The 27,872-nt window shown below is 40.7% G+C and overlaps 1 protein-coding gene across 6 annotated transcripts in view; it reads right to left on the reverse strand.

Annotated features, from left to right (window-relative positions):
• The window catches only part of GOLGA4 (golgin A4), a 142,524-nt gene that overhangs the window by 76,637 nt on the left and 38,015 nt on the right, over positions 1–27,872 (reverse strand). For 5 of the 6 annotated variants that reach the window (XM_014592659.2, XM_006161067.2, XM_027776805.1 and 2 more), the window contains 6 exons: positions 23,585–23,674; positions 16,696–16,794; positions 13,564–13,629; positions 6,396–6,710; positions 2,874–2,921; positions 433–489 (listed from right to left, as the gene is read on the reverse strand). In XM_014592659.2, coding sequence (XP_014448145.1) covers positions 433–489; positions 2,874–2,921; positions 6,396–6,710; positions 13,564–13,629; positions 16,696–16,782 — 573 coding nt within the window. In that variant the 5' untranslated portion in view covers positions 16,783–16,794; positions 23,585–23,674. The remainder of the gene's footprint in view (positions 1–432; positions 490–2,873; positions 2,922–6,395; positions 6,711–13,563; positions 13,630–16,695; positions 16,795–23,584; positions 23,675–27,872) is intronic. The other variant, XM_006161068.2, reaches the window with a different exon arrangement.

Here is a 27,872-nt window from a genome sequence, read left to right on the forward strand (position 1 = left end):
AAAATAGCCACCCATTACAACAAACTTCATTTTTATTTTCTTTTACCAAAAAGATTGTTGGTTAGGAAAGGCAAAAAGAACCCTGGAATTCTTAACAGACGAACAGTTGAGCCTTGGAAGTGCAGTGACTGTCCATGCAGCCAAATGATATCTTGAAGAATAAGACATTCTCGTGTTATTAATTCTATCAGTGACATTCTTAGGAAAACCACACAAATAAAAATGGCAAGAGCTGGCCCTTGGTCGTACGGGCTGGGTTGATCAGTTACGCTACACTAATGAAGTGTATCTAAAACTACCCCAGCATGTACAATAGTTTCGTTAAATACACTTTCGTCAGGAAAGTCATGACACATTTTTGCATAGAAAATTACATCATAACTTTTCTGATGATGAACAGCAAATCTCAAAGTACTCATCGCTAAAATTTACCTCTCTTAATTCTCCGATCCTCCGAAGTGCTTTATCTTGACTCTGACTTAATATACCCTGTAATTTAGAAAACAAAAACAGCTGGTTAAATAACTGGATGACACCATAATGCAGAGAAAGACAAAAAAATAAGTATTTCTAAAATATTACAACTGTTAAATAAGTTTATTTTTATCTAAAAATGGAAAACAGGACCAAAAATGTTAAGACTATACTCATTAATAGAACTGTGTTAAAAGTTAAACCATGATGCTATAGGACTGTTCTGCCCCTGGGCTATGTGGCAGTTGTTACACAACTCATTACATCTGTTAAAATGCATAGACATAAACCAAACAAAAAGTCAATTTTGCTACATGTTCATAAAAAAAAAAAAAATTGGGGGGGAGCTGGATAGTAAAAGACTCTCCTTCAGTATTTTTCACAGAAGAGGGACAAGGGTTAAAACACCACAAAATGTTTATTGACAGTAAGAGTCAATAAACGTTAGCTCATATGAATAATTTAGACAGTTCTTATAATTTTTAATCTCATTGGATCAACTGAAAGGAGATTTGCCTACTAAGAAGTACGCACATATAGGTATGTCAACATGTGAAGAAAAGCTTACAGAAGACTGAATTTTTTATCTCCAACACCTTTTATATGTGAAACTATGAAACCACAATTCACCACCACCACCTAAGTGTTACAACTATGTACATCTAGAAATAAAAATGCATTTACAGGGCCAGCAGATGGTTAAGACACTGGACTTCTACACGCCCCACCATGGTTTGAGTCTCAGTCCCCAAGGCTTGAAACACACACAGTGCGTGTGTGTGCGTGCCCCAAATCCCAAGAGGAGAATGGAGGTCAAGAGATTACGACACGGCCACCCCACCCCCTGGGGGAAGTGATTTCTCACTTTTTGTCTTTCTGGGAAATGCACATGCCCAATAGCAAAAACTTTCCCTTAAAAAAAAATTTAAAAATGAAGAGTTAATTTGTAGAAACAAACAAGGTACCCACAGAATTTAGGAATTAAAATAACTTTTTGAAAACAAATGTATAAAATATTAGTAAGACAATGGATTAAATCAGATGTATCCCCCATTTTGATGAGCTCCATGTTTCAGAAAATATTATCAAACAAAAAACTATTTATAATAATTTAATTTTTATATTATGAACAGTTACAAAAGAATAACAGCCATAAATAACTGGCACAACCACCCCAAAATCATTGTATTCCAGACCTGAACCAGAAAATGTAATGCTGTGGGGCCAGCAAGTGGTGTAGTGGTTAAGGAACTAGCCTCCCACATGGATGACTGCAGTTCAAGTCCTGGACCTGGGAGATTGCTTTCTCACTTTCCTGCTCTCTCTTTCTCCCCTTCACTCTCTGTCACTCTCTGGTCAAATTAAAATTTATATAAATAACTTTTTGATTATGTAATTGTCTTCTTTAAATGAGGCAGAATGCTAAACTATTTGAAAGAACTATTACTTTAAAAAAAAAAGATATATATTATTTAAAAACATAGCAAACTAACAACATCATTTGAACTGGAGTGGGTATTTCCCCTTAGCCCTGATACATGAATTATCATCTGAGATCCCTGGCAGGAAATTTCTGGCCAAAAAAAGGCTGAAAGAGTGGGGCCAAGGTGGTCACCCAGAAGAGCTTAATAGTTAACCAAGAGCTCTCCAAGCAGCAGCCTCAGGAAATATTTATTTTACAATAAAGAATGCTTAAGTGTAGCTCTTGATGTAGTTAAAAATAAGAAGAAATATCTGCAGGTATTTAAGAAATAAAAAGGAAAGCATAGATTAAATGTCTTTATTACTAGAAGCAACCTACAGCTTGAGACACTAGGAAACATGCCTGAAAAGGCAGACATGCCTTAAATCCAAACTTCTTAAACACTGAAATGCCCTACAACTCAAAGAAGCCCATCCCAACAGAGGAGAGGTGAAATATTTGGGATCTCTCATGCAGTCTCTCTTTATCAAAACCTCCAGTAATGGGGACCAGCAGTTGGCATAATGGCTATGTCGCTGAACTCCCATGTAGTCAACCACGGTTCGAGTCCCAGACCAGGTATCTTAAACTCATGCCGGATATGTGTGTGTGCGTGCCCAAGATCCCGAGAGGAGAATGGAGGAGAAGGGATTGCAGTGTGGCCATCCCGTGCGCGGGGGGTGGGGGTGATTTCTCACTTTCTATCTCTCTGTCTCTCTCTGTCTTTCTGGCGAGCACATGTGCCCTATAGCAAAAATCTCTCCAAAATAAATAAATAAATAAAATAATTTAAAAAACCCTCCAGTAATGGTAAACCTGGCTAAACACTTGATCACATGGAAAACTGTTTAAAAGGGAGCATTAGAAATATCTTAATGCAAGATCTTTTCTAATTTAAAAATTACATATGACCCACAAGAGCCAATAAATCACTTACCTGTAGCTTTTTCTTCTCTCTCTGAAGAGTCTGAAAAGCTGTAACAAGCTAAAATGAAGTCACCGATAACATTAGTCATTCTCCAAATAAATGCAATTAATTATTATAAACTGTGTATACATTTCTTTATAAAAAATCTAATAAATTAGGAGTTTTTTAAAGACAAATGAACTGAATTAAATGCATGACATAAGAAATGTTTCCAAAAAGTAAAGTCTACCTTGACTATGATAATGAATCTCTACATGACTTCACTGCAGACACACACATGCCTTTCTAAATTTCCATTCCTGATCTACAAGCGGGGGTTACAGCCAACTGGCCTGAAGGCAGGAGGCTACCCCAACTGCAATCAGAGACTGTACCAGCGACAGCAACACGGGGGTTTGCTGAAAACGGAACCTCTCGGGCCATCTCAAACTAGGTGAGTAGGAGTTAAAGGAAGGAGCATAGCGAGGTAGGGACAAGCTCTTCAGTGATGTTCTGTTGTGCTGGCTTACAATGTACCATGTAACTGATCTCTGAAGTTCCTTCTGGTTAAAGGGTCTGTGACTACGGCTCTGCAAAAATTGGAGAAACGAAGTTCATAACCAAGTGAAGAAAACTGGTGACACAAGTCTTAAAGAAATGCTTAACCCAAATAAGATATTTACACATTCTAGCATCATTTGATGCAATTAAGTATTAACTAAAAAAAGTTAATGAATTATATAGCACTACTCATCTGAAGGCTAAACACATGGTTCTGGTGAAATTTTTGACCCCGACTTTAGGAGTGCTAGTGGTCTCTGAAGAGATAAGCTGTAGCATTAAGAGGAAGCACTCATATATGCACGCATGTGTGCACGCACGCACACACACAAACACACACCCCTATTCTGAGCTTTGCCATTTTCCTAGGAAGGCTGGATTGAGTCCTGAACTCCCCTATTGATGTGCTCAGTCAAGAGGGAGGCAGCAATAAAAGATGTGTCTAGCAAGAGAGATAAGAATAAAAAAAAGATGGGACCAGCAGTTAGCGTAATGGCTTCGCTGCTGGACTCCCAAGTAGTTGACCATGGTTCGAGTCCTGGACCCAGTGGCTTAAACTCACGCCAGGCGCGTGTGTGTGCGTGCCCAAGATCCCAAGAGGAGAATGGAGGAGAAGGGATTGCGGTGTGGCCATCCTCCTGGGGGGTGATTTCTCGCTTTCCGTCTCTCTGTCTCTCTCTGTCTTTCTGGTGAGCACACATGCCCCATAGCAAAAACCTCTCAAAAAAAAAAAAAAAAATACAAAAAAGCAAAATTCTGCCTAAGACCGGGACTCTCTCCTCCTTGTTCTCTTTGACCGGATAAGAAAAGGGGTTGAAGGAAAGGGGCAGGGAGCACGTGGGACAGTAGCTAAGAGTCAGATGTCACTTGGAGTGCTATTTCACACCTATGATGGCAGGGAGAGGTCAAAACAACAAAGACTATAAGCTCTTTTCATCCCTAATACGCTGCTTGGTTCTGAGGTGTGACATAACAGTAGAAAAACCATGGCATGGTGGTTAAGGTGCTGGACATTCCCACGTGGCTGACCACGGTTCAAGTCCTGGACCTGGTGGCTTACTTTCTCACTCCCCCCTCCTCTGTCTCTTTCAGGTCAAAATAAAATGAATGAATAAATAAAATTAAATAAATAATTAAAAAAAAAAAAAAAAAAAAAAACCCTAGAGTCAAATCCAGACTTGGGCAACAGCTACCTGTGCAAATTAGTTATTACCCATGAATCTCCGATTCCTTTCCTACCAAACAGGACTAACTTACTTTACAGGGACGGTACAAGGTTAAATGACATTATAAATAAAAAATACACAGTAACTGGCATATCCAAATACTAATCATACTGCTGCCCCAGCCTCAAACATGAAAGCCGTGGGTAAAGAGTAACATACATATACATAAACAAGAGATTTGAGACATTTTTAAATAAAAAATAAAAGTAAAAATTTTGTGAACAGAAAAAGCTGCCTGATTCCACAAGTACCTCATGAAATATATTGCTTTAATTTCCTGTTTATATCTGTAGGTTCCATTCAGCCTCTAGTTTTGAGCCTGATAATTCCTTCCTGTAATGTGGGCAGTTTATGGTTTTAAAAGGATACTTTGTATATTTTATCCAGGGTTTTGTTTTAGGCTATAGGGTAAATCAACCCATATTGTCGTCATCAATGGAAACAGAAGTTACAGCTAACTTGACATACCAATTCTCAACTTTAGTATTCATGAATTAAAATTTACTGCGGGGATGACTTCTAAACCATAAGACAATAAAACATTACATATTGTTTAACACAAAACAAGCAAGCCACGGACAGCTTACTCTAAAGGCTTTTCTGAAGAAGAAGGATGCTAACTGCACAGGAGGGGAGGGAATGAGAGCGGGAAACTGCCGCACTCAGCCGGAAAGGAAGGTGCCATGTTCCTGAGGGCCCGAAAGGAAGAAATGGAGCCGCACTACCTCCCTCCTCCCTCGGACCAAACTAGGAGTGTCGTCCCCAAGGAGTTCAGCAGTTACGAAGTTCTTTAGCAGTCCACTGCGAAGATGCTGTACTTCTACTCCTCTGGCTGGGACCCATGAGAGCCTTGGTTTGATTCCCATCTAAGCTAAACTGGGTGTGATGGCTTGCGCCTGTAATCCCAGTGACTCAAAACCCTGGGCCGGAAGTTCCTGAACTCAAGGCTGGTCTGGGCAATACAATGAGACCCAGTCTAAAAAAAACCACATGTGGGGCGGGGGTGAGCCCATAATCTCAACTGGGAGCCATGAATCCCAACTGGGAGGTTGAGGCAGGAGGATCAGAAAACAGTGAGACTCTGTCTTTAAAAAAAAAATTCATTTGGAGGCCAGCAGGCGGTATAATGGTTAAGGCACTGGACTGCCACAAGACCAACCATGGCTCAAGTCCAGGACCCAGAGGCTTGAAATTCACACCAGGCACATGTGCATGCATGCCCAAACTCCTGAGAGGAGAATGGAGAAGGGACCATGGCGTGACCATACCCCCAATGGGTGATTTTTCACTTTCCCTCTCTCTCTCTCTCTCTCTCGCTCTCGCTCTCGCTCTTGCTCTCTCTCTTATCACGTGCCCTATGGCAAAATCTAAAAACAAACCAAAAAAGTCACTGAAGTCACTAATAACAGAGTAATTTTAGAGTCAAAGTACTTAGAGATGAGCAAGGACGGGGTGTGAGGGAGAAAGAGGATGAGTTCTGCACCAAGTGTCCTAGTGACCGTGGTGAGAGGGGCTGGGAAAGGGAGAGACACAGAATGTGAGAATCAGAAGCCTGTGGACAATCTACAGTCTTACCAAGAACATTACCAAAGGGTTTCTGGACCACTGAAAGTCTTTACCCAGATATCGCAGGGCTATCTGCCACTAGTAGCCAGGGTATCTGAGGAACCAACGGTTTAGCTAACCACAGGTGTAAACCCAACACAAAATATAAACAAAAGAACAAGAGAAAAATGTTTGTACAGGTAAAAGGTCATGCTCCTACCTCAGAATACTTTCCTCTGTATCTGCTTAAACTTCGTTCCATTCTTCGCAAACGCTGAATCAACTGGTCCTTGCTGAGGCTGTCTGAGTTCCCCAGTGAGTCTTCGGCTTCACTCTCCATATCGGAAGGTGGGTCAAAGGTGACAGTGTTAGAGTCTAGGTCTAGGCGATGCAGAGACTCTCTGGAAGGTGTTCGTACCAAAGACTCTTTAGAAGAAGATCGGAATAGAGATTCCCTTATTGGACTTAGAAACAAAGACTCCACGGAAGGTACCCGAAGCTGGAGCTTCTGTGCAAAAGACTGAGTGTCGCCGGACTGCAACCAAAACCCAACAGAACAGGCTGGTTAAAATCCACACATTTAGATTTCCATTATGCCCTTTCTCAAGCAGTAATCTAATTAAAGCTCTAAAGAACTCCATTTATACGCCTGACATCTTACATATAATATAGTTTTCTGAAAAACCAAAGATACCTGGTTATTGCTTTACTTTTTTAAGAACTATTTATTTAATTTTATTTATTTACTTTCATTTGTTAGAGGGCACATGTGTTCACCGGAGAGAGACAGAGACAGAGAGAGAGAGAGAGTGAGAAAGAGAGAGAAAGAAAGTAAGAAAGAAAGAAAACAAGCAAGCTACCAGACCCAGGACTCAAACCGCAGTCAGCCGTGTGAGAGTCCAGTGCCTTTAAACACGGTGCTACCTGCTGGCCCCAGCACGTGGTTATTTCTTAAAAGGGCACTAGACCAGGACTAGGCTGCAGGTCTGTGGCCTATCATGTCTCGTAGAACAATCTTCACTAAGTGCACGTCTGTAAGAAAGGAGGCCACGCTTTCCCAGCTGACCTCAAAGGCAATGAGTTATGAGGACCTATCTGCTGAATGGTCGGATCTCTGAGGCAGTGACATCTGTGTACATCCATCCCCCAGTACAGGCCTGGGCCTGACACGTGGGAATGCACCGAGGAGTGTGCAACTCAGCTCGAGTGAGCTTTACACGGAGAGTCTTTATGAGGTGGTGATTCCTGGCCATTCTCAGCAGAGGGGAAGGAGGACGCAGCGTGTGTAGTAAGTCCACTTTGTTGCATAAGGGAATGTGAGGCAGAGCGGATTAGTGACATTCTGCTCTGCTCTGCTTACCATTCTGTCTAGTGGGAATAAAAGTAAGCATTAACAAATCATGGAGGACAGCCGAAAGGTCTGAGCGAGGCTCTCTGCCCAAATCAGTTAAACCTGACGTGAGAAACAGTGATAGCTGTCCTCTCGATTAGTGTGAACAACAACATAGTCATGTGAATAGCAAAATGAAAAATAATGCAACAAAATTCAACTGACTGCTCTTTGCAACACTGCTCTGTTCAGGTCATAGCTAAGCACTTAACAGGTGTTTCCTAGAAACTCACTCTCATTAGTGCAACAACAGGGTCACGTGTAAGATCTCAGCGACGACAAGGGAAAAAAGCTCAAGGGAGACTAAGATCACGTATGTGTATATACAAAGACGACAGGAAAACAAAGGTTGCCTTTACTTACAACTTGAAAAAATCAAAACAGAAACATTTTGCTAGAGGATTTTCGAGGTTTAACAACAATATTAAACTAGGTGGAGTAAAAGAAGATATATGCCCCACCTCCTTCACACACACTCAAGTTTATCACTTAAGTTATCACAGGTTGTTTATAATAGTAAAAACTGGAAACAACCCAAATGTTCACCACTAGGGGATAGATTATATAAACTACAATATCAACAAATTTCAAGGTATACCATTAAATGAAGAAAAAAAAAAAAATAGAGGGCCAGCAGGTGGCGAGGTGGTTAAGGGTACTGGACTCCCATATGGCCGACTGTTCGAGTCCCAGACCAGGCAACTTGTTTTCTCTCTCTCTTTCTCTCTCTGTCCCTCTCTGGTCAACTTAAAAGTAAATAAAGTTAAAAAAAATAATTCTTCAAAAGAAAATTTGACTATTGGGGCTACCTCTTTGGTCTGGTCAAAAGAAGCCAGATCCCATGTGGCCTATTGCAGTTAGAATCCTAGCCTGATGGCTTGAAAAAACCCACCAGGCACACGTGCAAGTGTATCCAAAATCCTAACAGAATGGAGAAATGGAGGACAAGGGATTGTGGTGTACTCATGTCCTGTTGAAAGTGCTTTCGCCCTCTCCTTCTCCCACTCCTTCCCCTTGCTCTCTGTCATTCTCCAGCCAATGTATATGCCCTTTGGCAAATTTATAAGGTATCAGGTTATTGGAGCCAGCAGGTAGCATGGTGTTTAAGACACTGGATTTCTACATGGCCAATTGTGGTTTGAGTCCCAGACCTGGTGGCTTGTTTTGTCACTCTCCCAAAACCCCCACAGGTGTGTCTCTCTCTGATCAAATTAAAAAGATAATGATTGATAAAATTAAATTTTAAAAAAGATTTCAGGCTATTAAAAATTTGAATATTTTAATGCATTTGATTTAATTACATATACTTTTCAATGTATATGTATGTTTATACAAATCCCCTTAGAACCAAGTCACAAAGGACAAACACCAAAGTTAACAGTGGTTCTCTCTGACTGGTACAATTTGGAGTGGTTGGGTATTTTTTTTTTTTTTTTTAGAGAAATTTTTCCTATAGGGTGCATGCATTCGCTGAAGAGACAGAGAGACAGAAAGCGAGAAATCACACCCCAGAGGGGATGGCCAGGCCACAATCCCTTCTCCTCTATTCTCCTTTTAAGATTTTGGGCACACACATACACGCACCCAGCATGAGTTTGAAGCTGCCAGGTCCAAGACTAGAACTGTGGCAGACTACGTGGGAATCCAGCGACATAGCCGTTACCCCATATGCTGGTCCTGACTGTATTTTTCTATACTTTCTGCCCTTGATATTCTATTACGGGCCACTTCTAAACTATCTGAAAAGTGTTTTTCAGTTCACAGCAGACAATATTCTCACAGACTATTGTGAAACACCAGAGTTTCAGCAAAAACTTGTCCAAAAAAAAAGAAGAGGAATTAAAAAAAAAGAAATTAAAAAAAAATTTACAAATAAGAATGTCATCACCAGCTGAGAGAGCAGACTTTTTGGGGGTTTTATTTTTTATTTTTTGAAGAGGTTTTTGTTATATGGCACGTGTGCTCACCAGAAAGACAGAGAAAGACAGAGAGACAGAAAGCGAGAAATCAGCCCCCAGGGGGGATGGCCACACTGTAATCCCTTCTCCTCCATTCTCCTCTCGGGATCTTGGGCATGCACGCACATGTGCCTAGTGTGAGCTTAAGCCATCAGGTCCGGGACTCAAACCACAGTCGACTATATGGGAGTCCAGCGACATAGCCATCACACCAACTGCTGGCCCCTGACTATTTTGGTTTCAAAAGCTAAGAGCATGGGCTAACTTCACCCCAGACTTCATGACCTTTTACAAGCGGGTCCACAGTCTCTCCATCTCTGCAGCTTTGTCATCATGCTTTCTACAAACTAGGTACTCTGTACTCAGTTCCTTCAAATGAAACCTAACCTGGCGACATGACAATAATAATCCAGCAGAAGGGATTTGAAGGCTCAGTGCTTGCTCGACATGATATGGACAAGGCCCAATCACAGTGGTAGAGCACAGCTGAGCAGGGACAGAGCCACACAGGAGGCCCAGGTTCCGTCCTCGGATTACCTAAACAGGCTGGGCACCACGGTGTGCACCTGTAACCCTGGTAACTAGGACGCTGGGACAGAAGAATGGTGATCTGGGGAAACTCTGTAAATAGCATGTGCCTACCCATCTCCAGGTCGCTCTCTACCATTTTCTCTCTCTCATTAAAAATAATCAAAACACTATTTTAAACCTCAAATATATAGCACGTTATTCTAGAAATCATCAAAAAGGATTAGCCTGCAATCAGTAACATTCAAAAAGAAAAAGGAAGACATGAAAACAAACACCCATAAGAAGACTTCGGTGATAGTGTGTGCCTAGTAATTTTATGGAAACAGCCCAGGTCCATGAGCAAGTGAACAGAACTGTGGAACCTTCGTTCAGAGGAATACTACTCAGCAATAAAAAGGAACTACTCATTGCCACAACATGGATAAAACTGGGAAAAAAACCATGCTGAGCCAAAGAAGCCCTCCACAAGAGTAAATGCTACATGAGGCTTCATATATAAAGCTCTACAACAACCAAAACTGACCACTGATATGGTGGGGAAAATTTACAACAGTGGTTGCCTCTGGGAGGGGGACCATAGGGAACATTATGAGTGTTGATAATGTTCTATAATCACTATATAAATTTGTTATATAGGTTTGGCATACATATTTATCAAAACACAATCAATGTACACTTGAGATTTGTATACTTAATCATATAAAGCTTTTTCTCCATGTTGGCCCCATAGCGCAGTGGCTAAGTACTATGAATGAAAAGCCAGATCCTGCAGGACCAACAGTGGTTTGAGTAGCAGCCTTGCCTTGAAAAACACACCAGGCCTGTGTGTGTGCCCAGAAACAGGATATGAGGGCAAAATGGGGGAGGGAGAACTGCGCTGTGACCAAAAAAAAAGGTAGAAAATGTACCTCAGAAAATAAAATACAAGTATTGACTTCTAGTTAGCAATACACAGGCTATGGGGCCAGCAGGTGGCACAGTGGTTAAGATGCTGGGCTCACACGTGGTCAAGCACAGTTTGAGTCCTGGAACCAGTGGCCTGAAACTCACACCAGGTGCATGTGTATGCATGCCCCAAATCCCAAGAAAATGGATGAGAGGAGCCTGCACCATGGCCATCCCCCCTGGGGAATGGTTTCTCGCTTTCTGTCTCCAGCAAGCAAACGTGCTCTATAGCAAAAATCTTTCTCAAAACAAAAATAAACAAGCTGAAATATTAGGAGAAAGTCTACTGTGGCTTGTAACTTACTTTGAAATGCAACCAAAAAGTAAGAACAACTAAGAGACAGATACTGAAAGATGCATAAACGGACAGATGTGTAATAAAGCAGTACAGTTAACTATCGACAACGGAATCTAAGCCGCAGGAAACAGATACTACCAAATTCTTTAACTTTATGTTTGACGTTTTTCATAGCAGGCTATAGATAATAAAAAGGAGCAGTATTCAAAAAATATCAAAAATTCAAAATTAAATTGTAATGGTCCTATAATTTCTCTTGTATTAAAAATTCAGAAACAGGCTGGCAGGTGGCATAAGTGATAAGGCTGCTGGATTTCCACAGGGCTAACCGTGGTTTGAATCCTGGACCTGGCAGCTTGCTTTCTCACTTTTCCTCTCTCTCGTGAGTGCTCTCTTGCTCCTGTCCCTCTCTGGTCAAATTAAAAAATAGTAATAATAATAATTAAGTTAAATAAAATAATTCTTTAAAAAAATTCACAAGTAATTTTCAAAACAAGCATTACCCTCACGATATTAATATGTACACACACACACACACACACAATGCCATTTAAATCCCTGTATTTTGTGTTATTCAATTTAATGAAATTCAGTTTTTTGTTGTTGTTATGTTAGAGGGTGTGTGCATGCAGAGAGAAAGAGAGACAATGCATCCCTAATGAGGTATGGGTTACACCACAATCCCTTTTCCTCTAATTCTCCATCCAGTCAGGATCCTAGGCACAAGTGCATGCTGGCATGTATTTCAAGCCACCAAAGGCTGAGACTCAAATCCTGGTTAGCCCTAGGGAATCATGGTTGGCAATATGGAATTCAGCTTCCTCTGTGTAGTACTTAACCATAGTGCTAGAGGGTGGGTCCTCATTTGGCCTTAAAATTAGGTCATCGGGAAAGTCATAACATATTTTTCTATGCAAAAATATGTCATTATTTTCCTGAAGACCCAATAGTATATAAATTCAAATGAGGCAAAACATGGCAAAAAAAACTACAGCTGGATAAGTGGTGTTGTGTGTCTACCTGTGATATTTCCATCACATTGTCAATAACAAGCCACTGCTCCTGGAGTAAATAATTAAGATTTAATGCTTGATTTCTCATCTATACAATGAAAACAATATTAAATCCTAGGTTCCTCCTCCACATTAAAATTATGATACAATGGGGAACAGCAGGTGGCATAGTGGTTAAGGCTCTGGACTCCCACATGACCAACTGTGGTTCGAGTCCCAGACTTGGCAGCTTGAAAATCATGTGTGAGTGCATGCCCAAAATCCTGAGAGAGGAATGCATTTCTCACTTTCCCTCTCACTGTCTCTCTCTGACAAGCACATGTGCCCTATGGCAAAAACCTTAAAGAGAGGGGAGGGACCAGCAATTAGTGTAATGGCTATGTCTCTGGACTCCCACATAGTCGACCGTGGTTCGAGTCCTGGACCCGGTGGCTTAAACTCACGCTGGGCACATGTGCATGCATGCCCAAGATCCCGAGAGGAGAATGGAGGAGAAGGGATTGCGGCGTGACCATCCCCCCTGGGGGGTGATTTCTCGCTTTCTGTCTCTCTGTCTCTCTCTGTCTATCTGGCGAGCGCATGCGCCCTATAGCCAAAAAACCTCTCTCCAAAAAAATAAATAAATAAAAAAGAGAGGAGAGAAAAAAACTATTATCTAATGAAACTATCTTACAACTTATCAAATAAAGAGAAATGCTCAAATATATCAATTACCTTGCAAAATGCATTTTCCTATACTATGTGGTGGCATATACTAGTTGTTTCAAACATCTGAGTTCTTACAAGGCTATTTAAGGTAAAATGTCAGCTATCTGCATGCTTTGGAGATGAATAAAGGAATGAAGCACTTTGATTAGCACCATTTTATGAACTGCATTAAATCATACTTTAAGATCCATCCTGGGGTGCCACACTGCAATCCCTTCTCTCCCATTCTCCTTTCTCATATGTGCTTGGTGTGACTTTCAAGCTGCCAGGTCCGGGACTCGAACTGTGGTAGGGTCCCGAACTGTGGTAGACCATGTGGGAATCCAATACCTTAACCACTATGCCACTTGCTGGTCCCACTACTATTAATACTTAAAATGAGAAATAATGGAACCTTACTTTCACTTAAAACTCTAAGAAACCATGCATAAAATGTTTGTACATCAGTTCAATGTAAAGTCAAATGTCAATAATAATCAATATTATAGATTGACCAACACTCTGAAATGACTTAGTATTTTTTTTACATAACAAGAGTAACGAACCTGAGGAGTGGTTGGTTCACTTCCATTAACACTGTCAGGATATTTTGTGGCATGGGTAGATGCATCCTAAGAAAAAGAAGAAAACATTGTAAAGAAAAAAAATAGAAAATTAAAGTTTTCAAACCCTGAAAAACAAAGTCCAAGTACCAAGACTTATTAGATACATTTATCTAATAAACAAAATTAGTAATGGTTCATTTTTTAGAATATTTTCATGCAAGGCCAAACTAGTATGGTAAGTACTTAAGAAAATTCATTTTGCTGTAATATATAGCTAGCAGAGATTAGTATGTAGCAAAATTATTTTGAGCTAGTCACATACCTCTTCCCATTAAGTCCCCAGTTTTTCCCCTTAACAAAAATCAGTAAATACGACTCACAAAACTCATTCAAATAGAAAGCTATCCAGAAAAAGAAGTAATATCAATTGTTCCTGCAATAAAATAATATTCAAATTAAAATTATTTGACCTAAGCTCTGAAAAATATCTTGATAACAAGAAATGGAAATGCCTCATTCATATGAAACAACTGTGACAATTCACAGAAAGCCTACAAATAAAAATCCCTTTCTTCGCATTTGAGAGCCTTCTGTTTCATTCTGTTGGTATGACAAATGTTCCAAGTTAAATAACATTCTACTGATAGCATCATATTGGCACAGAACGAATGAGATTCTTTGAGAATCAAAGTTCTATATTTCATTCACAATACACTACATGCCTAATTAAAATTAGAGCTATAATAGTATATATAACAAAATAATTTATGTTTTGAACAAAAGCATTCCACAAAATACTAGCCACTACATTTTATAATAGACACTTGGTAGTTTAATAGTGCATTTCCTCCAACTTCTACAGCAGACCAAGAAAAAGATGTCTAGGACCAGCACTTGGTGTAATGACTATGTCGCTGGACTCCCATGTGGTCAACCTCAGTTCAAGTCCCGGACCTGGATGGCTTAAACTCATGGCGGGCCCGTGTGTGTGCGTGTCCAAGATTCCAAGAGGAGAATGGAGGAGAAGGGATTGCAGTGTGGCCATGCCCCCTGGGGGGGTGATTTCTCACTTTCTGTCTCTGTCTCTCTCTGTCTTTCTGGCGAGCACACGTGCCCTATAGCAAAAACCTCTCAAAAAAAAAAAAAAAAAGAGCTCAAGGCTGGCCTGAACCACACAGCAACGTCATCTGAAAGAGTCAGGCCTAACATTGTGCACCTATAGTCCCAGCTAGGAGGCTGAAAACCTGTCCTTTTTAAAAAATAAAAAAAGAGAAGAAAAGAAAAAAGAAATCCACCAATACTTTCTACTGGAAGAAAATCTTAAATTTTTGAATAGTAGGAAAATACTTTTAAAGTATATTTAACTTAAAAGTACATACAGCCTCCCTCAAATTTGTCTTACCTTGTTTTTCAATCTTTCAACGACCATTTTACTGACTAAAGAGTACTAAATACATAGCAATTTTTAGAATTTGGGGTACAGAGATGCAGTTTTATAAAAACTGAATCAAGGGAAGTCAACAAGTCAACACCTGGTAAACTCACAATGGAATTAGGCCCTCATTCAATCTGTGTTCTAATTCAAGTCATGCTATGGCTTCCTTCTGTTTCATTGGGAGAAATAAGTCTTCATCTAAACAAACACAAAATTTAAATTACAATGAGGATTTTAAGTCTTCATAAATTATTTTTCAATAATTCTAAAGTCTCTACTTTTTTTTTTTTAAGAGAAATTTTTGCTATAGGGCACATGCCTGAAAGAGAGAGACAGAAAGTGAGAAACTGCCCCGCCCCCCGGGTGGGGGTGGTGGTGGCCACGCCACAACGCCTTCTCCTCCATCCTCTTCTCAGGACCTTGGGCACGAACGCACATGCATCCAGCTTGAGTTTTAAGTTGCTGGGTCCAGGACTCAAACCGCAATCAACTAGGTGGGAGTCCAGCCACGTAACCATTATGCCATCTGCTGATCTCTAAAGCCTCTCCTTCTACATTAACGGTGTTTCTAATACAAAAAATAGGGACTCAATACAAGTGAGTTTTACACACTTATGGGAGTGGGCCTAGGGAAAGTTCTTTTTTTTTTTTTTTTTTAACAGTTTTTATCTCTACTACAGGAAGTATAAAACAGTATAATTTTGTTTTAAAAATAAATGGGTAAGTTCTAATTAGGATACCTGTCAACCTCCCAATCCAGTTTAAAAACAGTGAGGTGATATTTATAGCAGGAGCAGAGGAGAGACCACTTTCCCTGGGACCCAAACTCAGACATCACTAGAAATCCCATTTTCATTCTGAGCTGCTTTCTTTTCTAAAACTGAGTTTAGACAGTTATTTAAAACTGCTACTGAACATATGCAGACCAAGGCTTTACATGGTCTTTAATTACAGAAATGTTCTACTTTCATCACCACCTATCTAGTAAGTTAAACCAATTCTCTTGTTTACAAAAACTTCACACCCAACTCGATCAGTATTCAATCTACTACCAAAAGCTATACTTACTAGGCAAACATCTCTAAATTTTAATTTGCCAAATTATGAACTTAGCAGATACTTGAAATCTGAAACAAAGTCCACTTTCCCATAATGAAATTAAATACAATTCAAAATTGTATGAATTCAATCAGTTGAAAAAAATGAGATAAATTATTTCCTTTCAGATGCTTAATAGACAAAGAGTTACTAATTGCAAAATAAGATGCAGTTACAGTAGAATCCATGTACTTACTCAATATTGTTTAATTATGCATTTACATAATAATTTTTTCCTTTAAAAATGTGAGCCAAATCTCCAAATACTCTTGGCTTCCTATCAACAGCAGAACAGAGATTTCCACAAATCTTTTTTCAGATAATAAGAAAACATAACCTAGGGAGAAGTGTCTAGACCAAGCTTCACTACATTAGTGACAGCAGTGTTACTCTGTTACTGTTAAAAAGCTCCCAGGAAGCACACCAGCCATCAGAACTCAGTGATTTACTCTCAGGTTTTTTAGAGCAGGGTTAGCAACAGGACACTGCGTATGCTTTGAGAGATTGTAAGTGACAAGCAACATGAGATTTGCTTCTACGAGTACCAAATTACTCTGCTTCCCCACAAGGGGAATGCAGAAAGCGGTGGAAGGACTCACCACACTGTCACTCTGCGTTTTAGGCTGCTTGGAGGAATCCAAAGCAAAGATAGTATACTCAGACAGAAAAGCAGGCTCTGCTATCATCCCGGCTAGAAGCTGTCTCATTCAGTGTAATAAGCGGAGGTATAAAAATAAAACAAATGATGAAAAACAAGTAATGGCATGTTGCAAAGTCTTCTCACCACACAGCACACATAACACTGCAAAGACCCTCACCCCACCAACCTCTACCCACAGAAATGAACTGCTGGAAAGATCAGGAAGTGAGGATGAGTTAACCAGTGTAGGATCTCAAAGCACAACTTATAAACAACTTGACTGCTGCCATACAAATTGTATATGTGACAAACACCACAGCACACAGCATGTCTAGCAATTTGGAATAAAAACCCATACCAATGAAAACAATACATGAAGGTTCAAAGTTTCAGTTATGTAACAGAAATACATTCTGGGGGTCGGGCAGAAGGCATAGTGGTTACATCACTGGGTTCTCACATGGCCGACCACAGTTCGAGTCCTGGACCCGGTGTCTTGAAATTCACACCAACCAAATGTGCTTGTGTTTCCAAGATCCCAGGAGGAGAACGGAAGAAAAGGGATTGCAGTGTTGCCATCCTCCCAGGGGTGATTTTTCTCATTCCCTCTCACTGTCCTTTCTCTCTCTCTCTCCCTATGGCAAGTGTACACACCCTAAGGCAAAAGCCTTCTTAAAAAAAATTCCGGAGATCTTCTAGGCAATACAGCGCCAACAGCTAACAAGACTGTATTGTATACTTTAAGTCTTCTTACCATGGTAATAATAATAATAATGGGGGTAGGAGAAAACTTTAGTGAAGGATATGCCTACAGCTTTGCTGACAGTGATGGTTTCACAGACACAGAATTATCCCAAAGTGCATCAATTGGTGTATGTTAAATAAGTATAGCTTTTTATATGTCAGTCATAACTCAGTAAAACGGGTTTTAAAAAAACACATGATAGGCCAGTCCCATGGCCTAGTGGTTAAGAAAGCTGGATCCCACAAGGCCCACTGTATGGTTCAAATCCCAGCCCTGGAACCTTAGGAAACATGTTGAGTACAAGTGCACACATCCCCAAAATCTCAACAGACTGGAGAAATGGAGGAGAAGGGACTGTGGCATGATGACAGCCCAGTGTGGGGTGCTTTCTCTCTCTTACTCGCCCCCCTCCCCCAAAGTGAAAGTGCACACATACAAGTAAATACAGTCACGCATCACTTAACACCAGGCCACATTCTGATAAACGCGCTGGTAGGAGATTTTGTCACCATACAAATATCTCAGGGTGCACTTTACACAAACCTAGACAGTACAGCCTACTACACACCTAGGCTAAATGGAGTATGTGTGCCTTATGAAATTACCTTCATATATGCATTCTGCAGGGTAATGAAAAGGCATTACATGGTCTATGACTGTAACCCAAAATTTCACAGGAAAGGGTAATATCTGAAACGTTAAGAGAAAAACACTAGAGCTGATGCCCAGTATAGAAAAATATGGGCCACCATTTGAAAACGTACTATCAAATGAAAGTTTATACTTGTGGCCCCTAGCCCCAGCAAAAGAAAATGGACCAAAGACAGTCACCTCAAACAGTAAAGAGTCTTTCTCCCTGTTTGTAACTCCCTTCCCCTCTTTTTTTTGTTTTACTTCTTACGGCTGTCAGTCTCACATGCAGGGGTTCTCTCAACTCAATTTCTGTCAAATCATTCAAATTCTAGTCCAAATCTGCCCAGGTTTAATTCATTCTTTTTCAGAGATATTTTTTTGCCATAGGGCATGTGCGTTCACCAGAGAGACAGAAAGTGAAAAATCACCTCCTGGGGGGGATGGCCATGCCACAATCCCTTCTCTTCCATTCTCTCCTTGGAATTTTGGGCACACATGCCCAGTGTAAGTTTTAAGCTTCAGGGTCTGGAATGAACTGTTGACTACATGGGAGTCCAGCAATGTAACCATGACACCGTTGGCTGGTCCCTGAATTACTCTTCTATACAGTCCCCAGGTGAAGCCAGCAGCTAAATTAACACTAAAGTTACATGTGTCTGAACATGCATGAAGACCATCTGGAGGCCGGCAGATGGCATGGTGGTTAAGGGCGCTGAATTCCCGCATGGCTGACTGCCGTTTGAGTCCACCATACTTGAACTCATCCCTTCCTCCCCCCCTTTCTGGTCAAATTTAAACAAATAAATAAAATTAAACAATTCTTTTTTAAAAAGACTATCTGAAACTCCTCACAGATGTGCGTTGAAGGCTTTCTCTTTATTAATTTTGTAATATTTAATTTTACTTATTATTATTTTTTAATTTGATGGAAGAGAGTGAGAAAGAGAGAGAACGTTAAAAAGCAAACCGCCAGGTCCAGGGCTTGGACCGCGGTGGACCATGTGAGAGTCCAACACCTCAACCACCATGTCACCTGCCAGCCCCAACTGTGCTGAAGACTTTTCAAAACACCCTCCAAGTTGCTTGCACTCTCTTATACACGTAACACACACGTATCCTACATATCACATAAATCTCTGCATCTGGTTACTCAGTGGTTTTGTTTTTTTTCAATTTTTTTGTTTTCTTTTCAACTGAGGCCAGTCTGAGTTTTACTGTACTTACATGTTTACATCAATTATTTTTCCATTTTCAGGATTTCTAACTATTTTTTAAAAATTATTTATTTATTTATTTAATTCCATTTGTTATTATTAGTTTTTAATTTGACCAAAGAGAGAGAAAGACAGACAGGTAGACAGAGAGAGAGAGAGAGAGAGAGAGAGAGCAAGAAAGCAAGTCACCAGGTTTGGAACGTGAACCACAGTCGGCCATGTGGGAATCCAGCACCTTTAACCACCACGCCACCTGCTGGCCCCTCTAATTAGTTTTAATACCCATCTACTTTAGTTTAATTTTGGCCTATTCTTCTCCACACAATTTTCTTTTCTTTGCAAGAAAGGTATTACTTCATTTGTCTTACTGAAGACATTTGTTTTAAAATATTTTATACGCTTTTTTTTCAATTCATGATAAACACACACGTGAGAGAAAAAGAGAAAAGCATCATCCACGGGGCTCAGACACACCACAATCCCCTTCTTCCAGTCCTCCACCTGCCAGGAGCCCAAGTGCCCCGTCCTCCCCGGCTCTCACATGTTTTTAGGCCAGGGCTAAGGACCTGGTGTGGGGCTGTCAGATGGCTTCCAGCTCCACCATTCAGTGCACTGCCAATTGCATGACAGAGACTGAATCTGTGCTGTTTTATTATTTTAATTTTATCTGGGTAAATTTATATCCCAATTCCTACTTTCGCTGGCTGCCTTCTTAGCATTTGTTTTAGAATTTTCATTTACAGCCTCATTCTGAGAAAGGTATTATCTTTCTCCTTCCCTCCCCACTCATCTCTCCTTACTCAGCCAATCTGAGTCCCAGGGCTCCAGTTTGAGTTTCCTACCCTACAGCAATACAAAGGTTATCACAACCTCGGTCTCTAAACTGAAATGAGGTTGGATTCAGTCCTTGGTTATGAGGGCTCCCTGAGGATTGCAGTTTTGCATAATGAGTCACAGAGAGTTCCAGAAAGAGGTCAGCAGCGTAGTTTTCAGCTTCCTTCTGCCAATGTGAGGAGTCCCGTGTTAGCCACTGGCTTACAGACAAGCTCCAACTCTAGCGCAGGGCACCTGCAGTCCTTCTCGTCTGAGTTCAAACACAAAGCTAAGTCCCAATGCCTGCTCTGAGGTATCCACTCTGCGTAAAGAATTAATGTGGCATATTACCAGTTCCATACCTTCCGTAAGAGAACTAGCAAAACTGTTCCTCAAACCATGTTCTGTAGGGCTTAGTTCTCTCACTGAACCCAGCTAGAAACTACCACCATCAGTGCTTTAGTCCCTCTCAGCCCATGGAGAGGTCGGCTTTGTCAACCCCAATAGTAGCTCAACTTTTATAAAACTTTATCTAGGTCGGGACCAGTAGTCAGCGTAATGGCTATGTCGCTGGACTCCCACGTAGTCAACTGCGGTTCAAGTCCTGGACCCGGTGGCTTAAACTCACGCCGGGCGTGTGTGCGTGCGTGCCCAAGATCCCGAGAGGAGAATGGAGGAGAAGGGACTGCAGCGCGGCCATCCCCCCTAGGGGGTGATTTCTCGCTTTCTGTCTCTATGTCTCTCTCTCTGTCTTTCTAGCGAGCACACGTGCCCTATAGCAAACCTCTCAAAAAAAAGAAAAAAAAAAACTTTATCTATACTTCTGTGTTTTTGAAACAGTAACAATGCCTCAAAGGTAGACTCATGCATGATGTGACCAGTCATCCAAGATTTAGCATATTAGGTGGCATGCCACTGTGACTGATGACTTCTACTAACCAGAAGCCCATGTCCAAGTGAAAGGGCTTCTTTGGAATTCCTTGAGAAACTCTTATTACTTATTTTCAGTGAGTTTTAGATTTGCTTTTTCATTATGAAACTAAAGATAGTGGATAGTACCCTAGTTATACTATCTATCTATCTATCTATCTATCTATCTATCTATCTATCTATCTATACCTATGATTTATAAATTAGGTACACTAATAGATTAACAATAACTAATCACAAAATAGAACAAGTATACTACAGTAAGAGTTATGTGAATGTGTTTCTTCTCTCTCAAAATATCTTATTGTGCTGTACTCACCTAGCTTTGGATCACAGCTGACCATAGGTGACTAAAACCATGGAAGCGGAGCCACAGGTAAAAAAAGGACGCTACTGTACCAATAATCAAGTGGGAATGCAAGGTTGATTTAATATCCAAAAATCAGTTAAAATAATGGACTATATTTAACAAAATAAAGGACAAAACCATACGTCTATCCCAACAGACACAAAAGGAAGTATTTGACAAAATTTAAGACTCTTTCATGATAAGAACACTCCAGAAACCAGGAGTGGAAGAGAAATTTGTCCTATGATAAAGGAGATCTACTAACCACCCTAGCTAACATCATAACAGTAACAAAGGACTGAATGCTTTCCCGAAAGATCAGGGACGGGACAAGGACATCTGCTCTTACTGCTTCTATCCTGTGTTGTACTAGAGGTTCAAGTCAGAGTAATTCGGCAAAAATAGGTAACACAAGGCACCAAATTAAAGGGATAGGAAATTACCTCTGTTTGTAGAGAATATTATCTTGCATATAGAAAATCCTACTAAGAACTACTAGACAGAAATGAGCTCAACAAGGTTGCAGAATATAAGATGAATTTACAAAAACAAATCGTATTTCATGGAACAATGTTTTTGTTAAGTGCTCTAAAGTCAGAAGTCATGAACCAAAATTGCCGATCTAAGGTTTTAAGAGCACATCAAAGAGCCTCTCCCCTTAGACATAGCTTTTTCCTTTTCTTTATGACTCTTTTTTTATATGTGATTCACAAATTATGAGTATTTTCTTATTTCCAAATTTACCTGTTCCTAAACCAGAGCCCTAGGGACCAGCAGATGGCGTAATGGTTACATCACTGGACTCCCACATAGTGAACCATGGTTCAAGTCCCAGACCTGGCAGCTTAAAACTCGTGCCAGGCACATGTGTGTGCATGCAAAAATCCAGAGAGGAGAATGTAGAAAAAGGGACTGCAGCGTGGCCATCCACCTGGGTAGTGATTTCTCACTTTCCATCTCTCTCTCTCTGGAAAGCACACGTGCCCTACAGCAAATAACTCTCAAAAAACAAAACCAAGAAAACAAGAGCCTTGTGGAAGTGCATACTCACAGCACCACAATTTTAAAAATGAAGCAGCTAAGACCCTAAAATGTTAAAGTTGTCTAAAGTCACAAATCAAGTAAGAGAAAGAGTCCTATGACCTTTCTGTTTCTCCAGACTGTGTGCACATTTGGAGGTAATAAAGGATATACTATGTATGAATAGACACCGACTAAACGGAATAATAGCTATCAATCAGCTATCCCACATGGCCAGCTACAAGGTTTGAGACCTAGTCCTTTTGGCTTGAAAAACAGACCCAGCACATGTGCATGTGTGCCTAAAATCCCAGGAGGAGGAGGAGAAAAGATTGCAGCATGACCATTCCCCATGGGGTGCTTTCTCACTTTCTTTCATTCTCTCTCTCTCTCTGCAGGGAGTGCACTTGCCCACTAGCAAACTTAAAAAAAAAAAAAAAAAAAAAGACAATAAGAAAGTAAAGTGAATTCCGGAATTTAATTAAAAAAACAATATGAAAAATGTATCCCCTCTTCTAAATCTCTGTTATGGGTCCAGCAGGTGGTGTGGTGGTTAAGAGCACTAGACCCCACACGGCCGACTGCGGTTTGAGTCCTGGACCTGGCGAGCTTGCTCTCTCTCTTGCTCTGTCCCTCACTAGTCAAATTAAAATAAGTAAATAAATAAAGTTAAACAAAATAATTATTTAAAAATAAATAAATCTGTGTTAGACTTCAAAGCAAAAACAGTTGAGAAAATGAGTTTTGGTGCCAGATGCGCATTACATGAAATCAGTTAAGTTACATTTTGCTTTCCGCTCACAAAATAAAATACAGGATTTCTTCCCAAATGATGCTATGTTGAATGAATTATTATCAAGCTATTCTGAAAGCTTCCATTATTAAATGCAGAGTATATTACCCAAGAAAATACACTTTACAAAAGCTTAACTGCTATTTGCCCAGAAAACACACACACACGCACACACACACACACACACACACACACTAATTTTGTTTCTAATGGAAATACTGCCTAAGAATGAAATAACTGACCTGTTGAAATAGTAATCATTTCCCATTTTGTTATCGGCAGCAGCATTACCTTCAGATTACTTAGGTTCTTACAAGAGGTATATTATAACTTAAGAAATTCCAAACTTACCTCTCTGTTGGGTGTACCTTCATCAAGCTGCTCTGTAAATGAAGACGTCCTGCTCCTGGTTCTAGTTGGCGTTGAAGAATTGGAGGATGCCTAGATTTAAAAATGATTGCACAAATTAGAAAGACTACACTGACTGGTACACTGTGTAGTAGGTGAACTGACTCTCAGTACAGGCCTAAAAAAAAAACTCAGTGAAGAAAAGGAAAAGAGCAAGCACACAAAAAGCAGAAAAAGGTAACTAAAACACAACCAGCGAGAAGACTAACGCTGCCTACCGGGTGCTCGGTCTGACTGCCACCAGCTACAACTGCGATCTTGGCTAATTAACTTTGGAAGGGCTCTGTGTCTCCATATGTAACACCAGGTTGTGACAGCAACATAAGATGATGATATTAGGAAAAATGGAACTCAGGTAAATGGCACATGAAGACTGCACTATTTTTGCAACTTTTCTACAAAATTATTCCAATGCTAAAAGTTCATTTAAAAAAAAATGCTATTGGAACCAGCAGTTAGCGTAATGGCTATGTCACTGGACTCCCATGTAGTCGACCATGGTTTGCATCCTGGACCCGGTGGCTTAAAACTCACGCCGGGCGCGTGTGCGTGCGTGCCCAAGATCCCGAGAGGAGAATGGAGAAGAAGGGATTGTGGCGTGACCATCCCCCTCGGGGGGTGATTTCTCGCTTTCTGTCTCTCTGTCTCTCTCTGTCTGGCGAGCGCACACGCCCTATAGAGAAAACCTCTCAAAAAAAAAAAAAGCTATCAATTCAACCTTTAAGTTCCTTTCAGCTCTAACATACAATGCTATGAAATGCACAGGTAAAGGACCCCTCCCCACCTCTTAATCAAGGGCCTTGCTTTAAGCTGACCTCATATACCACAGCTAGATATTAAGATGCTAGGACATGCAGCTCTGTGAAGGACAGCAGGACTCCTGTAATCCTCAGTACAGAAACCCTGAATACAGAGCCAGGTAGTGGCGCAGCAGTGATACAACACTCTGGAAAGGCAAATCCACATGAGGGCCTAGGTTCCCACCTAGAGCTTGCTCTCTGGGCTCGGATATGCCTATGACTGGGGGCTGGCTGCCGGTGGGAGTGGATTGCAAAGACAAGACTCTGTTGGTGGTGTGTCTGTCTGTTTCTCTCTTTCTCATTCATGGAGAAAAGAAACTTTAAAAAGAAAAATTGTAAAAGCCCTCAAGAAAAAGGGCACAGGTCAGCAGGTAGCATGGTGGTTAAGGCACTGAACTCCCACATGGCCACCTGCAGCTCAAGTCTTGGAAACGGCAGCTTGAAACTCACGCCTGGTGTATTTATGTGTATGCTCAAAATCCCAAGCGGAGAATGGAGAAGAAGGGACCACAGTGTGGCTATCCTACCCCCCCATAGGATGATTTCTCACTTTCTCTCTCTGCGTCTCTGTCTTTCCAGGAAGTGCATGGCCCCAAAGCAAAAATCTCTCCAAAAGAGAAAGAGAAAGGGCCTAAAATTTAAATGAGGATTCTGAGGTCTACTCTAAGGTGAGCTAAAAACAGCCCTCAAAGAATAAATGCAAAACTTCAAGACCCCTACACCAGTAACAAAAGAGATCCGAACTCACCTACATATAGAAAGGATCAGCCCTAATGCCTTACCCTTCTGTATTGCAAGCTCCATGTGAAAGGGTCTTTAATATTTATCAAACAAGAGAATGAATGGACAAATGGGACTCTGATAAAATATGCACACACTTCAGGTGTAGCTAAGCTGAAACTGAGAGGTCATGAGGCATGGTATGCATACATAACGCACACTCTACGAACAAACATAGACATACAGAAGATATATGTACATTTACTTTACAATAAATGTAACATTTCACATCAGGATGGATGTTCAGTAAACGGTGCTGGGACAAATGACCATCCCTCTAGGGGCAGAGACACAAATTAGATCCTTACTTCATACTTAAGCTATAGTAAAGATTTAAATTGTCTTTGAAAAGTTAAAATATAAAAAGAAGGGCTTGAAAATCACAACAAATAAATAAATAAATGGTTAAAAAATAAAAAAGAAGAAAATATAAGAATCTATTTCTGTTATCCCTAAATGGAAAAGAGATGTTTACATTAAAAGCAGAAATCAAAAGGGACAGTTGAGGAGCCAGGAGGTAGTGTGGAGGGTAAAGTGCTGGATCCCACATGGCTGACTCCATGGTTCAAGTCCAAGACCTGGTAGCTTGAAAATCAAACCGGGCATGCATGCACAAAATCCCAAAAGGAGAATGGAGAAGAAGGGATTGCTCATGGCTGTCCCCCCAGGGGGGTGACTTTTCACTTTCCCTTTCCCTCTCTCAAGCGCATGCACCCTACAGCAAAAACTTAAAAAACAAAAAAACAAAAATAGGAACAGTTGATCTGGGAGGAAAGAGAAAACATCTACAAAATATGACACAAAGTTCTATAACCCTTTTTCTACAAATAGTTCTTACAAGTCTAGTTAGAACTCAAAAATGTACTAACCCAGTGTTTTTTAATGGGGTAGGGGGATAATTTGAGCTCCACCAGATTCACCCACATGAGCCTGTGAGCCTGAAGTGAGCTCTGTAAGAAAACAGACACACACAATTCTAGCTCATCCGGTGGGCATGGAGACAAAGCCTCACATAGTCATGCAGGAACAAGCTGTGCAGTAGAAGATGCAAAACTGGTGTGACACTGAGCCATGCAATATTCATTATTATTATTTTTATTTACTCGAGAGTGCATGCACTTGTTGGAGAAAGAGGGAGAGAGAAAGGGAAACCTCCTAATGGGAGGTGGTCAAGCTGCAATCACTTGTCCTTGGTTTCTCCTGTCAAGATGTTGGGTACAAAGGCACGTGGTGTTTTTTCAAGCTGCTGGGGTTTAGGTTCGAATCATGCAATGGGTCATGCACGATCCAGCTCCCTTCAACCACTAGGCCACGTAGACGACCCTGCAACATTCTTACTAGAACTGTCTCCCCAGTGGGCTAGAAGCAGCAATCAGGCCAGACTTCTGGGTCCTGAAGAAGATTCTGTAAGTTACCAAATATTCATTAATAAATTATTGTCCTGTTTACCTAGCTGGCCTGAGTTTTGTCTTATAACTAAGAACCCCAACATGTATAGTCCTTTTAACAGGAGTGGCCAGCCCATAGCACGGCCATTAATATGCTGGACCCTACATGGCTGACTTTCTGGTTCAAGTCCTGGACCCAGTGGCTTAAGAAACAATATCAAGTGCATACATGTCCAAAATCCAAAAAAGGAGACAGAAATGAAGAAGGGACTGGCAGGATCACTCCCCATGGGAAATGCTTTCTCACTTTCTCCTCTTAGTCTCTCTCCCACAAGCACATACAACCTGCAGCAAAAATTAAAAAAGGAAGAACCACCAGAAAAATCAACATGTAATAGATGAAATTAGCTATGTACAGAAGTCACCTGGAGAGATATTATCTCCCACCCAAGGCAAAATGGAAATTCCATACTTTTCTTTAACAATCTGGTTAAGTTTCCAAATTACTCATGAATATAAAAAACTACAGATATATATGTAAGAATAGGTTACCTATGAATATAGGTTATTTAATTCTTTATAAGCAACTGGTGTGTTTTCCTGTCTCCAGCACAGATTCTGATTGATATGTAGTAGGAACTGGATACCTATTTGGTGAATGAATAAATTAATTTCTTAATTCAAGCTGACATAGTTTAACAAAATTAAAACAAACAAATGGGGCCAATACGCGGCGTGGTGGTTAAGGTGATGGACTCTCCATGGTCAACCGTGGTTCAAGCCCCAGACCTGGAGGCTTGAAGTCACACCAGGCACATGTGCATACATGCTCCAAATACCAAGAGGAGAATGGGGGAGAGAAGAGATTGTGGTGTGGCCATCCAACACCCCTCAACCCTACCAGGGATGATTTCTCACTTTTCCTCTCTCTTTCTAAGGCGAGTGCACATACCCTATGGCAAAAAACTAAAAACAAACAAAATAGTTGAATGGGAAATAAAGCTCAAGCATTATCATATGCTAAGCACATATGACTAAAGTCAACATTGTGCTTAGAAAATGGGTAGAGAAAGCACGTGTGTTTATCCTGGGACTGAAACTAAATTACAAACATTCAGAGTACTTAGGAAACTGTACTCATTAAAGTGAGGAACATTCAATAAACTCCTCCCACTCCCGGTGCCCTAATTTCTAAACCATGCAAGCTTCAGAAACTGTAGGTGCTTCAATAGCTGCCACTGTGAGGAGCAGGGGCTCCACCTG

The sequence above is a fragment of the Tupaia chinensis genome, unplaced genomic scaffold, assembly GCF_000334495.1.
Source record: "Tupaia chinensis unplaced genomic scaffold, TupChi_1.0 Scaffold138098_1, whole genome shotgun sequence".
In the NCBI taxonomy this organism is placed as follows: Eukaryota; Metazoa; Chordata; class Mammalia; order Scandentia; family Tupaiidae; genus Tupaia; species Tupaia belangeri.